At 39.7% G+C, this 15,634-nt stretch overlaps 3 protein-coding genes across 3 annotated transcripts; 2 read left to right on the plus strand and 1 right to left on the minus strand.

Moving 5' to 3' along the window:
* Positions 1–3,861: 3,861 nt before the first annotated feature.
* Positions 3,862–5,254, plus strand: LOC122414037 (B9 domain-containing protein 2-like). Its single transcript, XM_043424823.1, has 4 exons — positions 3,862–4,046; positions 4,289–4,445; positions 4,550–4,810; positions 5,074–5,254. Exons 2-4 carry the CDS (start codon positions 4,358–4,360, stop codon positions 5,250–5,252), a joined length of 528 nt encoding a protein of 175 aa, XP_043280758.1. The 5' UTR covers positions 3,862–4,046; positions 4,289–4,357; the 3' UTR covers positions 5,253–5,254.
* Positions 5,255–5,303: 49 nt separating this feature from the next.
* tctn (tectonic) lies at positions 5,304–9,068 on the plus strand. Its single transcript, XM_043424816.1, has 5 exons — positions 5,304–5,690; positions 5,891–6,124; positions 6,249–6,417; positions 6,532–6,728; positions 7,815–9,068. The coding sequence occupies exons 1-5, from the start codon at positions 5,304–5,306 to the stop codon at positions 8,919–8,921; spliced, it is 2,094 nt and encodes a 697-aa protein (XP_043280751.1). The 3' UTR covers positions 8,922–9,068.
* A 265-nt stretch (positions 9,069–9,333) lies between these two features.
* On the minus strand, positions 9,334–15,629 carry tamo (PUB and ZnF_RBZ domain-containing protein tamozhennic). Its single transcript, XM_043424815.1, has 5 exons — positions 14,689–15,629; positions 14,537–14,594; positions 13,530–13,879; positions 13,260–13,439; positions 9,334–12,884 (listed from the first exon to the last, which is right to left on the minus strand). Exons 3-5 carry the CDS (start codon positions 13,866–13,868, stop codon positions 11,421–11,423), a joined length of 1,983 nt encoding a protein of 660 aa, XP_043280750.1. The 5' UTR covers positions 13,869–13,879; positions 14,537–14,594; positions 14,689–15,629; the 3' UTR covers positions 9,334–11,420.
* Between the last annotated feature and the right edge of the window lie 5 nt (positions 15,630–15,634).

A 15,634-nucleotide genomic window follows, 5' to 3' on the forward strand; every position in this document is an offset into this window, starting at 1 on the left:
TTTCTTCTCTCGAGCCGCGACCGCCTGACCGAAGAATAATAATTCGCTGAATACAGAGGAAAATATTCGCGGCTCGGCCCGAATTTCGCATGCGAAATTCCCTCCCCTTCCTCCGCTCATCCAGCGAAGCCGCAGCCACAAATTTACGTGATATCCTACGAAGCGTGGATGGCCTCTCTTCTTTGGAGTGGGAAAGGATGTCCGTTGTCCTCGTCTGTGTGCAGTCGCCAAGAGGAGGCCGCCGGTGCTCCTTCGCAACCTTCGGGAAGCTACACTAGAGCCTTCCTTCCGTTGATCCAGTTAACAACGAAGAGTGAAACACTGCCAACTGCCAAGTGAGTAATCCACGCCGATCTCATCTACCGCGCAGCGTCCCGGGATCGCTCCATCCACCCGCGGGGCCTGGATTCGTCCTCCGGAGCACGGAGGACGTGATCGAACTTCACCGAGGATCACCCAAATCGTCGAGGACTCAAAAACATCGAAAGCTTCTACTGTACGCACCCGCTCGTCGCGTCGAGTTAAAAATCCTCTCTTTTCAGTGCATAGATAGACGGAAGCTCTGGCTTAGACGCGTCTCCAGCTCAACCGGTGCGTTCTCTTAACGCCCATACCAATATATCTGTGTTTATATACGTATGTAAGTAACTACGTACGAAACTACATTGCACGGAGGATCCTAATTTACACTCATTTGAATTTTCGGACTGGACCTTCTCAGAGCTTATATCTCCGTATCAGGATAATGCATATACATGCCGTTACCTCTTTGTATACACGTATAGCGTTCACACGTATGTGATACACGTAGGCTTGTACTCTCACCAAGTCTTGCTAACGACGCAAATTCATTCCTGACTCTGCACTCGTTTTGCTTGGGATTAAGAGCCTCTTTGCAATGAGAGCGTTTCCTCTTACTTTGTTTATATATTGTATAAGTAAATATATGCTTATCTACATATGTAGATAGTCTCATGTATAAACGTCAGGGGCTCTATGACTTCCTGTTGAAAGTCTCTCGCAACGTTGATGTTTTAACTCTACCTCGTGCTTTATTATTATAAAAGGATTTTGGAGAGGCTGCGATTCTCTTCGGGGTGACGAATTAGAGTGATTTTCTCGCGGAGGTGTGTCGATTGAAAAACACATTCGTAATTGCGTTACGAGCGATGTCCTCGCTGGCGATCAGAGGCCAGATACTCGTCCGATAATATGCTTTTTTATCGCGTTGAACAAGCGGTTTTTAGCGGCTGGGACGAAAGAAATAATTGACGCGCTGGGACGAGGACTTGAATTATTTGTTCGAGGTTGTTGCTGCTCGCCGGGAGAAAGCAGCGCAAGGACGACGTAAAATCGAAGCTTTTGTACTTTTTTCCCCTGCTCGGAGCCCTCCCTACGTTTTTCATTTCGATTCCGTGCTAACGGACATTCTCAAACACGGATCACACCCTCACTCATTTATTTTTCATTCTCGCGTCCTCTGCGCCTTCTTCCTCATACCCTCCCGGCGTACGGAGCACGTAAAGCCCAAAGTCCTCCAATCCCACGGAGCCCAAAAATGACGACACTTCCGGTATCGTAGACACCCAACCGGATGGGACGAACTGATACCTCGGTAAAGCAAAAACGTTGGAAAAAAATTGGTTATGTAAGACCAACAAAAATAAGGGTCGAAGCAGAAGAATCATGGACGGAGGAACGAGCGTGTCGACGGACGATAACACCCCAAGCTTTCCAGAAACTTGACCATAGTTTTTCCGAACCCCACACTCCTGCTTCCCTCACTCCTTTTTCACCGTCTCTTCCTCTTCTGTCAAACTACTTATCTTGGCACAAATTTCAATACTATAAATCCACGTACTCGATACATGATAAAAGCTCGTGTTATGCTCGGGCATGCGAATTCATAATCGAAGTGGGTACTCGACATTGATATTTATTGGCACTATAAACTTTCATGTGATTTATGCTCGAATTAAACAACTAGAGCGTCAGGCTTTTTTATATCGTTTCATACTTGTTTACTTATTCAGTGAAATTATAACATATTTAACCATTCCAATCGAGCACACGTGTCACGATAAACATCCGATTGAACAGAAATGTCGAGAGTCGTGATTCAAGCAAATTGGAACAGCATTTCCGCCGGAAGTTCATACTCAATTTAAACAATGGTCAGAAGTCGCTGTTGTATGGGAAAAGCTTCTGCTTCTGCCATACAAATTTTATGATTTTTGAAATTTTAATTCATTAGATGTTCGATAACCTGACCGGAAATTTCGCCAATCTATTCGCATGCGCTTGTACTTTACTGTAAATTAAAATCAATTTTTTTTAGAGAGATTTCGGGTTCGTGAAAGGAATACCTTGAGAGGATGGATCAGTTGGTATATCGCAACCGTGAGTGCGAGAGAGATAGTTGCAAATTTAGAAATCGAAATTCTTTGACACAGTTTGACCGATTAAAATAAAAAGGCTCTGTCAGTTGATTTTTGCCATCGTTCTGCGTAGGCTGACAGAGCCTTTTTTTAAGGTTGATCCTCTGCGACAGCCCCAACCAAAAGTTATGTACTGTCTGCATATTAAAAGGCTTGATAATTCGTTCGGATCGTAATCAATAACTTTGTAAGAACCCTATATACGTACTCGGTGCCAGCAGATATAGTACAAATATCATTTGCTTTCGTAAAATTTATTCTAAAAGTATTTTTAATCCGACATCGTGAGTAAATTTTTTGACGGAACTATCCAGGTTACGCTTCAACACACAGAAAAGGTTGTCTATACAGACGACATTCGCTTGTTCGCTTGCAAAATATATCGTATGCAGCCTAAACCTTCGTACTTCTCGAGGCTATATCTGTCAAACTAGATGGTCAATCACCTTGATTTTTCTTCACAATATCTGTGATATCCTGCTCTAGCTCCTCCTCGTTTTTTATAAACTTTCTAATTTTAGTACTAGCGGTAGAATTAATAATGTGCCGTTTGCTTATGTATGGTCCATATGTTACGTGTTAATTGAGTCAACTTCAATTACATATATCTCGGGTTCGGGATGGTGAAACTTGTTAAAATTTTATAGAGGTGTTGTTCATATGTTAAACAATACGTATGCCAAATTTAAATAATTTCCTAATTTAACTGTCTCGTGGAGGAACCACCTTAATCGATCAAACTGTATCAAAGAATTTCGATTTCGAAAATAACGAGTGAGGTTAGTCGACTGATCCATGCTCTTAAGAGGAACCCGTATGGCAGCCGGATTTTTTGGGCTTTTTTCGCGATTTTTTTGCAGCGAGGAAAAAATACGTAGACTTTTGAAATTTGAAGGGTTTATTTATTGGTATTTCAAATCTATGATGACGCCTGAAGTAAAATCATTCAGAAATATAAAAAATTGAAGGATTTTCGCGTTTCGAAAGATTTTTGAAAATTGACATTTCGTTTTTCAAAATCCTTCAATTTTTAATATTTCTGTATGATTTTAGTTCAGGTGGTAGCCACTGCTTTACAAATAAAAAAATCCGGCTGCCACACGGACTGGCCCCCTTAATAATATTCCCGTTCAATGATCCAATGAGCTTGTTTCAATATCTTTCGCGAATTTTCACATAATTACAAAGTATAAATAATCTTTGTTGCTGAGAAAACTGAAAATAGCTTTGGAAAATTAAAAAATCGGTAGAAACCAACTGTTTTCTCCATCTAGTGACGACACGAAGAAAGTTTTCAGGAAATTCGACATTCCAGTGTGCGAACACTCGGTTGATAGTAGCCATAAAGTGGCAGCAGATAAAGTAGAACTCTTCCATACGCTTCAGTACCGTCAGCAACTCGCTGCTTACATCGATTTTACAAACGTCGAAACATCGCACCTGCTCAGGTGGTTTGTTTGGCTCTTAGTTAGGGACGCTTGTCACTCGTGGAAAAGCCACGAAACCTTGACGAACTATGTTTTAGTAAAAACTGTAAAATTGTACCAAATATACGAATTTATTTGTTACGTGTATTGGATTGGTGAAAAATTGAATTCTCATTAGCAGGTGAGTCGATGGAACACATTCCATTATTTAATCTATTGAATCAAATTCTGTGCTCGAATTCTTCGGTATTTTGACACCCCGAATGTAATGATGCACTGAAATGATTAATTGGCTAGATTTATCACAATTTTCATTGATTCCACTCAAACGTGTTTTGTTTTTTTATCATTCATTTGAATCCTTTTCGAATATAGCTTGAATTCAAATATTTTATAACTTTTTTCATTGTGAACGCGACGAAGATCGTTTGAAAGACTGAATTTCGCCTCAGAAGGTCACATTATTTTCGGATCACAATATGACCGAATGCTATGGCTGAACTCCATATTTTGGGACAAATCGTTTCAGTCGAGGATTTCAAGCAAACTTCTCTTTTCTGTAAATGGAGTTTTCATGCTGGTACGTTTTCGATTGATTGCGGAGCACCATCGGTTGCTCGGCGATGACGTGCCTGTTATTTTTTTTTAAATAAATCATTCAATCGTATTTTATTGACTGAAAAGGAAGCGGATGGAAACTGTTAGAAGGATCTTCCGAAGGTCAGACTCAAGAATGCTCCGATCCTTACACGAACAAACCGATTTGGGATCATCCCGTTGATTTGCATTACTCGACTCAAACGCTCCAAGGCGCGCCGAAATTACTTTTGCAGATTTTCTGTCGTGACAATAATAACAGAGTTTTGTTCATCGGCTACGGGGTCTCTAACGTGCCCTTGTCTCCTGGTGCACACGACATCAAATGTCACACGTGGAAACCGGTCGGTAAGTGCACTTTGGGGAAACTCAAATATTCAATGCGATTGGAACGTTTTTCCGTCGCATTTTTTGTTGCTGCTATTCAGGAAATCTGATTGGGCCTGAAGGAGAAAATTTTGGTGAACTCGAGAGCTCGTTGATTCATTTGTACCGAAGCTAAGCTACGAAAAATTGATCTGACAGAAAATAATAAAAGTTTTCCTGAATTTTGCTGTTTCGAGATCCTCCAGAATGTGCATTTTCTCACAATATTTTCACGCGTTATTCAGGCGGTTGGCAGGACCGGTTGAAAGATAGATTTTTGGGAATGACGCTTCAGCTAAAAACCCCAAGTTTGTTGGCCAACGGTGACGACCGATTTGAACTACTCACAGAAAGCATGGGAATAGTGAACGTTCAGCTTCACATAATAGCCAGAAATTTCACCAAATTTGGTTGTCAATTGTGAACCTGGAGTGTCCCAGACAACGAAACGAGGCTTCGCCTGATAATTGAATGCATGGAATTTCCGAGAAAATTTGCGATGAAGCTTTCCGCGTTTCTCGGCATAGTTTTCTTCCTGCACGGTGGCCTTGGCATAGACATCGACGACATCAATTTATCGAACTGTACCGACGGCTCATCCTGTGAAGATGCGTTTCCAAGTACGAGTTTGTCTGCTAAAAACAGCGACGAAGTTACAGAAAAATGGAGCGACGAGAAATTCACTGCTTCCAGTACTGAGGCGACGAAAAATGATAATTCCACGACCCCCTTTTCCGAAACTGACAAAACATCGGTCACAACCGCAACCTCGATTTCTAGCACAACCTTGAAAATCGATGTGGAGCAAAAAATCGATCACGCTGCAAAAAAGTCTTCGGAAACGTGCACGTGCGATCTGAAGGTAAACGAAAAATTAAAAAATGTACAAACGTTTTTCTATAAAAATAATAATCTGGTTGCCAAACTATTCGCAATCTTCTGACTCTTTTCTGTTTTAAAATATGTTCAGAAATACTGCCATTTTACAGCAATAATAAAACGGAGTTTGTTCAATAAAATTTACGATCAAACAGCTAATAAGTTTCCGAATCTGTCTTACAGATAAGCTCGTGCGACGTTAATTGTTGCTGCGATCCCGATTGCGACGATTTTCAAAAATCCGTATTTTCCCGCTGCGACAATCACCGCCCGAAAATGTACGACAGTCGATATTGTTACACCAAAAATTTCATCCAACGTAATAATACGCAATTCATTCTGGAGCGGTTGGCCAGTAATTTATTCTGCATCGCTTACGATAACCTTCCACCGATTTATGGAATGAGTGAGGTTCCGGTACGTTGGGCTTGAAAGTATAAGTTGAGCGTTGGACTAAAGAGAGAGTGAGAAAATGAAAAAAAAATTGGAATTATTTCGTTGGAATAACTGAGTCGAAACTCAATTCGTTTTCTCATGACAGGCTTTGAAAAATCGACGAGATTTCGAGCAGTCCAAACGGTCCGTTAATCCGAAAAAGCTCACATGGCACTTTCCTAATTTAACAATGCCGTTGGAATTCAATTTCTCGTCGAATTATCATCACGATGATGAAATTTGGAAAATCGATAACAATTTTTTGGAACGAATGGGTAACCAGCGATTCACTTTTTCATTCTTTTTTCGACGAGATTTCCTGATCAAGTTGATCAAAATTCTTGTCAATTTCGATTCTAATCGTCTATATTTTTTTTTATGTCGTTCAGAACTCCCGCAATCAGGACTCGGCAGCCGATGCACATTTCGTAAAAAATTGAAATACCTAGAAACGTCGGAATGGGAGTGTTTGCAGACGGATCTGAGCAACAACAATTCTCATTTGTTCACAAAAATGTACAACAACTTCACGGTTGTGTCGTCCCCTCATCTCTTCAACTCGTCATTCCTCTCTTCGGACAATCACGTAAATATTTTTAAGTTACAAAATTTTTATTTAATTCTTAAAAATATCCTATTTTTATCAACAATGAATTTCACTTCTGAGAGAAATTTCTTTACAACTGAGAATCAATAAAATTCAGTAAAAATACACAAAATCGACGGAAGAAAAACTCCCTGCAGAAGTCGTTCGGTCTCCAAAGAGTGAATTTTATTTGAAAATGTTTTTCCCTCCCAACCCATTCGAATTTGTCTCTATAGCAAAGGGACAAACTCCGGGTGGGGATAAAATGTTAGAATGACTAAAATTTCGAACAGCTGAAATCTTGAGTTTATAAACTCCGAATGATAATATGGGGACAGATGAATTCGAGTAGAGCTTTCAATGTCGAAAATAAATAAAGTGGAAACGACAAGGTTCGATGCACGTTTACATCGAAAATGGAATGTAACAATCGCTCAGAGAACGACGACTGAAATATCGATTTTCCGAAAATTCGACTATCACTCTTTCTATTCATAAATTTCTACAACCAAAAATACCGTTAATATTCACAATTTCGAAAATATAATAACGAAAGACTAAACATTACTGGGGTTGAAATACTGAAACACCAAAAAGTCGACCGATCGAAGTAAAGAAACAGAGCGGAACTCAAAACACACTCACTTACTCAGACTGGTGGTCTTCACCTTCAAACATCGGCATTTTGACTTTCGCCTTTTCGAGGCATCGCTACTCTGCATATCTAAGTTTTATAGGCTCGAAAACCTTCGATTTTTTGTTACTCTAAATTCTCGTCTGTCTATAAAACAAGTGCTCTCCACTTTGAATTCGAAAATATGAACTTTTGACATCGCAGTATGGCCTGTAAAAATTGCATTCCAAATGAAAACTATCGAAATATATATTTTTGAGTATAAATACGAATTCAAAGAAGGAATATTCCATTAAACGCGCAATCTGCTAAATAGTCGATAGGAAATAAGAATTTCGACTTACTTATTTTGCTCCAATCTGATATTACAACTTGAAAAATTTCGAAATATCAACCGTTCTACAATTTGGTTATTTGACATAGTGAAGCCTACCCCGAACTCCCATTTTCAGACGTGTCCGAGCAGCGTTTGTCTTCCGCTGCAAACGTATTATTGTTGGAAAACTTGGAGCAACTGCAGTACGATTAAAGTCCTGAATCAGCGGTGCGTCGACGGGGAGTGCGAGGACGTGATAAAACGAGTGCGTTACACGTTTTTCCACAACGGTACGACGGGCGTCCGGAATGTCGAGTTGCGTTTGATGCTGGGCAACGTGTCTCAAAGCTTCAAGCAACATTTCCAAGTTGTTTACGAGTGGGTGAGCGAGGGGAAGGAAGAGAAGCATTGGCGAAGTGGCAACCCCGGTTACGCGTTCGGGAGACCGATCGTAATCGGATCGTTGATGTCGAACGCGACGAACGATGGAGCGAAGGCAGCGATGAGCGTGAACCCTTCGAATTACTACTTGAAATTGGCGATGGGTGGAAAAAGTGGAAACTGCCTTGCGGACGATCGATACGCGCTTCGTTTCGGAGAAAATGTCAGACTCCAGTGCAGAGTTGAAGTGGAAACTCGGAATTTTTCTTCCTCAGTAACTTGCATGAGATTGCAAAACGAAACGCTGAAATTCATGCTGGAGGATTCCCTCGACGGGGTCCCAGAGACCGGAAAGTACCGAAGGTACATTTCGAAAACTGGTGATGCGTCGATAGACGATTTTTCGAAATGGACCCAAATATTACTCGACAAGATTCCACGCAACGTCGTCACCGGGCTCGAATCTCGCAGGCAAATCCGCTGCTCGGCTCTCGTAACGTCAATGCATTTAGAAATTTTGTACACGATATTGCCAAGTCACGAGGAAACTGACAACTACAAAATCGCTGGCGCGGCTCTCACTTTTTTCGAAGCCAGAGACTTCGCGTGGACCAAGTGCTCCGGACAAAAGTGCGCAAACGTGTTGAACGTCGCTTTGACGAGTCTCGTCACATTCACGGATATTTCCACACCGTCCATGTACTACTACGCCGGTGGACCGAACTTGGACATCAGTTTACCTTACGATTTTTTCTACCCTTTCATGAGCCACGCCTCCAACGAAAAACCTTCTGCTTCTCTACTCGCTTTGGCACTGCTTTCAGCGATTTTTCATTGGCTTTTACTTTTTTCTGCACGTTGAATTGTTACGATAAGATATTCAGCACTAATTTTATCGACGAGACTATTTTTCGGTGAGGAAACTTCAAAACTTCGAACAGGCGACGAGAGTGCTTGGGAGCAAGCATTGAGGCGATGGTCGGAGGAATAAATTTGTGGATTTGCTGAGCTTCTGTTTTTATTTCGTTCCATAAGACTACTCAAAATTGACCTGACTCTTCTTGCGTACATAAATGGAGAAAAATCTCGGAGAAAATGGCAGAGCACGAAGATTTTCGAATCGAAGGAACAGTAAAAATATTCATTGAATCATGCGCGAATGCTCGATTCGCTGGAAATAGTGAAATGTTGAAAATTTCGAAAGATATTCGTTTGGGGAATGGCGAGATATAAATAAAGAGAAGAAAGGGAGCGAACGGTGGTTAACAGCTTCGTCTAGTCGAGCACAATTTTATTCAAACACATACGTTGGTCCTTTGAAGAGTTAAAAAAAGGACAAATTGTTTGCCTAATGTAAAATCGAGCGACGTTGATTTTCGTGCACTTTGACTAGACCACGTACTGTTGAAGCTCCGCGATAAATCAATCATAGTCCTCATTCCATTTTTACTGTTCTTCAGTTTTTCTTGTGTGTGTGTGTGTGTGTTTGTTTTGTCGCAATTCGCAGCAAACTGTTAAATCTTAGTACAAACATACATATATTTTCTCTTTACAACAGATTTCACGGAGCGCGCGATCGACTGCGAATAACGACAGGATAAAAATCTCGTACCCATTTTACATTATCTCGGACAAATTCCATACGTAACATTATTTCTTTCGATCCTTTATATTTATTCTTCACTATAAAATTACACTTTCTTATTATGCACTCATTTACGGTTTAATTCGTTCGAGGCTACGTGTAAATTCGAAAAATACTGTGCCTACTTGAGGGCTTCTCATTTATTATTTAGTTCCATTTACTTTAAACTCGTATATTAGTGCCTCGATTGTTCAACTAAATAAAAGAGTAATTTCGTGGATTCTCTTAATCGCTTAGTTCCAACAATCGTTTCGTCATCGCCCTTCATCTCGTTTCGTTTTCAGTCATAATAATTCATATATTCTTAGCTCAATTCAACCCGACGTTTCACAAACGGTCGAGAAAGCATCAAACGTTATTATACTCGAAATCGAGGATATGACGATTCAGGAGACAACGTCAAATATATACTGTACATACATTTGTAATGACTTCAGTCGTAACGAAACGAAAATTTTTAGTAAAACTCTCCCTAGTGGATAATAATATTCCTAATACGATTATAATAATACCAACAATAAATTAAAAAAGCCCATCGAGGTAAATAAGTAACAAAATTTATGATAAAATCGATAAATAATTAATCTAACAAAAATTCATTAGTTACGTAACGTTGGAAATGTTCCATGTCTTCGCGGGATCGAGACTCGAAGATTTTTATACGAGGAAACAGGATTTTGATCTCTGATTCGGAGCTTGTTTTGGAATCATGTAATATTCATAATTTGGGATTAAAAATCAGTAAAAACAATCGAAATTGTAAAGTAATGAAATCTTATGATACTATTTAAATAAATATCGCAGACATGATCGTTGACTGATTTTTTCGGGCTTTGTGCTACGATTTTCTGCATTCTCATTCTCTATCAGTCAGAAAAACACAATAATGGAAAGGAGAATCTTAAAAGAAGTGTATTTTGTTCGTGACAACGAACGAATCAGCTGTCGAATGTCTCAACGCATTTTCTCGTTGGACTTTTTCACTCGAGGAAGTTTAAGTTCGTTCAACAAACGTTTTTTTCGTGGGTTTCAAAGCTATTTCGGTCGTTGAATTCTTTAGGTCGGTTCAGGCCTCTTCTCAGGTTTTTTTCCAGTATACTTAGGCCTTTTTCAATCAAAATTCGTTCGATACCTCAAAGGCGCTTTCCCGTATAGAATAATAAAAAAAATTGATACTTGTTACGTAGTAGAATGAATAGAATTCGAATTTCTTTTCTAAGGAATCCTCAATAGAAATTGTCTTTGAGCCAGTCAGATACTCCTTCAGAACTTCGGGAAATCTTACGTATCGTTTCGTGTGCACAATTAACGAAAAATGGGAAAAAAATGGTTTTTAAGTTTACGTCCTTGAAGTTTGCATCTCTTTATCTCTGTTGAAATTCTGTTCTGAATCTACGATGATTGGAAACATTGAGTTTTTTTTCTCAAATTCACTTTGTGCACGGGTGTTTAAAATTTGTTCACAAATTGAATTTTCTTGGGCCACATCCGGAGCAATGACAATGGTCAAAAGTAAATTGGACATCACAAAAGGCATGATTTTAGTACCTTTCGTTGTGATTAAAAAGGGGAACCGTTTTCGGTATGACACTTGATATATTGATAAACTTAAAAAATCTTCAAAAAGCCCAGCTGCGGAAAAAATATTTTCTTGAGCTCCAGAGGTGCAAAATTCAATAAAAAGAAAGACAGGATGAAAAATGAATGAAATTTTGTTCAGATGTAAGTAGGTGAGTCTTTCAAGCTGGCTGAGCAAACTTCGCATTGCGAGGCATTTTTGTCATTGACGAGAGTGCATTGGGGACACTCTTTACCACCACTTGCAAGGGGTTTGTCTTCGTTGCCTTTGCGCTTCGATTTACCGCACATTTCGCAGATTTCACGTTCGCGTGAGTTTAAAAAAGTGCACGTGCCGCAGCTCCATCGTTCGGCGGAGAGGGTTTGTTCGGAATCTTGTTTTTTGAAGACTCTGGCTTCGAGTTGAGCATCGACGTTTTTGTAAATGTTTCTCAGTGAGTTAAGTGTGTTGCTATACTTTTTGCCATTTTTCTCGAAGCTGCTAAAGTTTTGGTCGGTGATTGGATCGAGGACGAGGGAATCCTGTGTGAAGTCAAGGGAGCTCGCTTTTTTCCGAAATTCAGGAAGATTTGAGCGATTTTCCTGCCCGTTGGTGAGGTCCAAATTCGACTCATTGAAACTGAGGGGTTTGCTGGTTTGCGCGGCGTTAGAGATTCGCTTCCTCTCGTCTCTCGCGCTTCGAATACCTCCGTGTTTCTCGTATTTATCTTCCGGTTCGAGAGGCACGAGAGATCGAGAATTTTTCAACTGCGATCTCCCGGAGCTTTTCCCTTCTGCGGACGAGTCTTTTTTCCTCAACACATCGTCCCGTTCTCCAAGATCTTTCGAATAACCGCGACTCTCGAGATTCTTATAGACGAATTCCCAGTCATCGTCTTTGGTGTTGACGTTGTGACGGGATATTTTAGCGTTCGGACGTTTGTCCACTCTCGCATAGTCGTCGAAGTTTGGGCAGGTGTTGTTCCGCCGAAAATCGACCTCGTCATCGTCGATTACCTCGCGAGAACGAGACTTGGTCGATCTGTTTGAAATCTCGTTCAGAACCGGACGATTCATTTCAAAATTAGCCACAGGCAGTGGTGGATCGAGCTCAATTAAACGTCCCGTCGGGACTCTCGTCACGTGACTCCCTGAAATCCCTGGCATCGTCATTGAATTGGTCAACTGGGCTTGGCCCAAAGGATAATAATGATTGATCGATGGCCTGCAGAGATAAGGGTTTGAGCAACGATTCGGAAAGTTCATCGGGTCCATGGGTGTGAAATAATAATTTCCATCCAGCGGATAAACGCTCTCGGGCTTACAAGTGCTCGGCATCATTGCCGTGTTGTAATTTTTTGCCATCGCGTGATAAGGAATCGCGGACCCAACAAGGGGTGGGATCGGCACTTCTATTCCCATTGGCTGTTGCGCGTTTATGTAATCGCGATAACTGGTCGAGGAATTTTTCTCTCGAGTCTGATGAAGACGCTCGAGAAATCGGAAATTTAAAGCTCTTATCGCTTGTTCTGGTGTACCGACTGAATTGCACCGAAACTCGAGCACTTCGAGCCACGACACCGTAAATTTTTGGGATACGTTTTCCCATATTTCTTTCAATATCTGTAAACCATTAATTTCATATCATTTTTCAGATCTGGTCTGAAGCTCGAATCAACTTTTCACAACTTTCATTCAATTATGAATATTTCAAAATCGTCTCATAGCAATGAACCGTTTTTTAAAAAACTGTGATTATGACAATGATAAAAATAGTAGCATCAAAAAATAGAGATGACAAATTGTCATCGAACAACAGCAAAGTGACACCATGCAATTGTTATCTTAAAAAATGGCCAAATGTAGTTTTTCATAACTTGATCAATATTTACGATCGTATTTTCGTCGCTGTCTACGACTTGCCAATCATTCTTGACCGATTCCGTAATATACCAAAGTAGAAGATGCAAATTGGATACAAACAAAATGTGCAGCTACCTGACATTCGACAAACGCGACGATAGCATCTCTGCTGACATTGGATACCCTGTCAGGATCTATAGGCCCTTCTAGAGTGAGTACGCCGAGGCCGGTGTGCTTGTAGCCCATTAATTCAAACATTAGTTCAGCTCCTATAAGATTAGCTTCAATTTCGTGTTTGTAGTAGCCGCTGTAAGTCTGTAATAAAAATTTAACGAGTTTTCATTACCCCTTAACTCGTACATTCATTCATCTCCTGAAATAAATAAGAATACGAAAATAACGAACCCTCAATGTTCTGTATTCTTTCCGCCAAGGTTGGGCAAGTAAATTAGCGGCATAAAGAGACAGAGCTCTCCAGGCTGTGCAAGCTCGATAGCCACTGAAATCCTTGACTGTTGCTGCTGAACGATGGAGAATATCTGCCGTTTCTTGGAAAACATATTTCCTCTCATTCGGTACATGACAAAGATATTCTTTTATGAAACCTTCAAGCTTTTGTCTGGCCTGTAACTTCAACGGACTCTCGTCCAGCTGCAAATAAGTCAAGTGACTTTCTTCCAGGCGCATACTGATTTCTCGAAGAACATCCGTTCCACCCATCAAGCCCATCGTATCTAGAGCCATTATGCAGGGGTCTGAAAAATTGAATCACAATGTCAGAGCCGTTGAGAAAGCAAACAATGACGACAAAATATGTTCATAGTGCTCGACTCTATTTTTTTTTCTATTAGATTTAACAATTAAACAATCTTCCGATGATCATGAATAGCAGGACGTAACATCTTGGAGACACATTATCGATGTCCGAGCAAAAGAAATATCTTTCAAAAAGTATTTCTAATTTTGGCCATTAGAACCAGTGGTAGCAGCTGAGATATTTCTTTGCCAAGAGATTCTGGTTAATGATTGTTTTTTTTATGATTCACTGACCGCTTAAAATTTGATGCAGTCCTTACTTTTTTATCTATATTAAAAAGCTCAACAAGTTTACATTCCCCTTATTATATTTTAATTAAAAACCAGTGTGGCTTAATAATAGTATTCTGTTTGTTATCAAATTTGGATATTGTCACAAGCTGATATGCAAAATCAACATTGGAGTATAAATTTTGAAAATTTTTATATTGATATAACACACTGGCATAAAGATAAAAATAAAGGAATGGAAGAAAACTTCATGCAGTCTGAAACAATGTGGAAACAGGTTGTCAAAAAAGTGTGTTTTTCATGTCCAGTGTGCTGGGCTTATCTATTCTAATTGAGAATTCCAAGTAACCATTTTGAAAACCAACCTCCCTATTAACCCAGAATACGATCCCAGTTCCTTGCCTTGTAATGGCTAGCTGAGACCTATAAATAAATAGATGAATTTATAAATAGAAATGTTCGGGAATTCGACGTTAGAAAAGCTTGTTTGAAGTCTCTATTTCATGCCATTTTTAACCTTCATAACTTGATGAAACATCGAGAATTGAGTCATATCCGACGAATAATTATCGGTTCATCACTACACAAAACTCATCACAATATATCGTAAATGTATCACTGGTCGCGGGGACTTTATTTGTAAACACAAAACTTTAAATACACAATGTCAGATCTGGGGTATAGATTGTCGCAATTTTTTAAGGTTATGTTCGTGTTACGTCACGAAAAAATAGTCAAAGCAGTGTCTGTCTGGTAGGGAGATCGAAAATGGCTTTTTCACCATTTCCGGTCGGCCGAAAGTCACTAGTCGAAAAACACCTAGCCAGTGGCTTTACATGTAACTGTTCTCAAATTACAAAATGGAAAATTCACATTATTCCATAATTACAACTCCCTTTTCTTATTCACCTGTATGCATGAAATTTTGTTTTTCGTTCTTTCTGACCTGAACAATAGGGAATGTCATTTGATCAACAAACTCCCGGTGGTTGTAAACTGTAAATATGATACTATTGGAGGAAAAGTAAAAATAGGAAAATCTTTGACCAAAACCGTCAACCGTTTCATTTCGTGTTGAGAGCAAATTTTTTCGAAGTCTTTTATTATAGGCAAAGATCCGAGATCGCATCGAGATCAGAAAAATTCTATGGGGAGCTTTTTTGCAGAAAATTTGGTTCTATAATTGATCTTTCGATCACTTGTTTTATTTCCAATCGTTTTGCGAGTATACTTTTTCACCATTCAACTTTCATAACCAATAGCTCCTCAGAAGGGATTCAAATCAAATGAGAAATCGTTACTAGACCTTTCTACCTACGATATTGAATGTGAATTTCAGATCATACTTTGTATCATTGGTCGTTTAAGAATTTTTTCTTTGCAATCATTTTGAAAATCATTAATTTCGATCAATTTTACGTAAGATCCCATGTACGGAACCTAATGTAACCCTAAAAAAATGG

This window comes from Venturia canescens, chromosome 7 (assembly GCF_019457755.1).
Source record: "Venturia canescens isolate UGA chromosome 7, ASM1945775v1, whole genome shotgun sequence".
Classification (NCBI taxonomy): Eukaryota; Metazoa; Arthropoda; class Insecta; order Hymenoptera; family Ichneumonidae; genus Venturia; species Venturia canescens.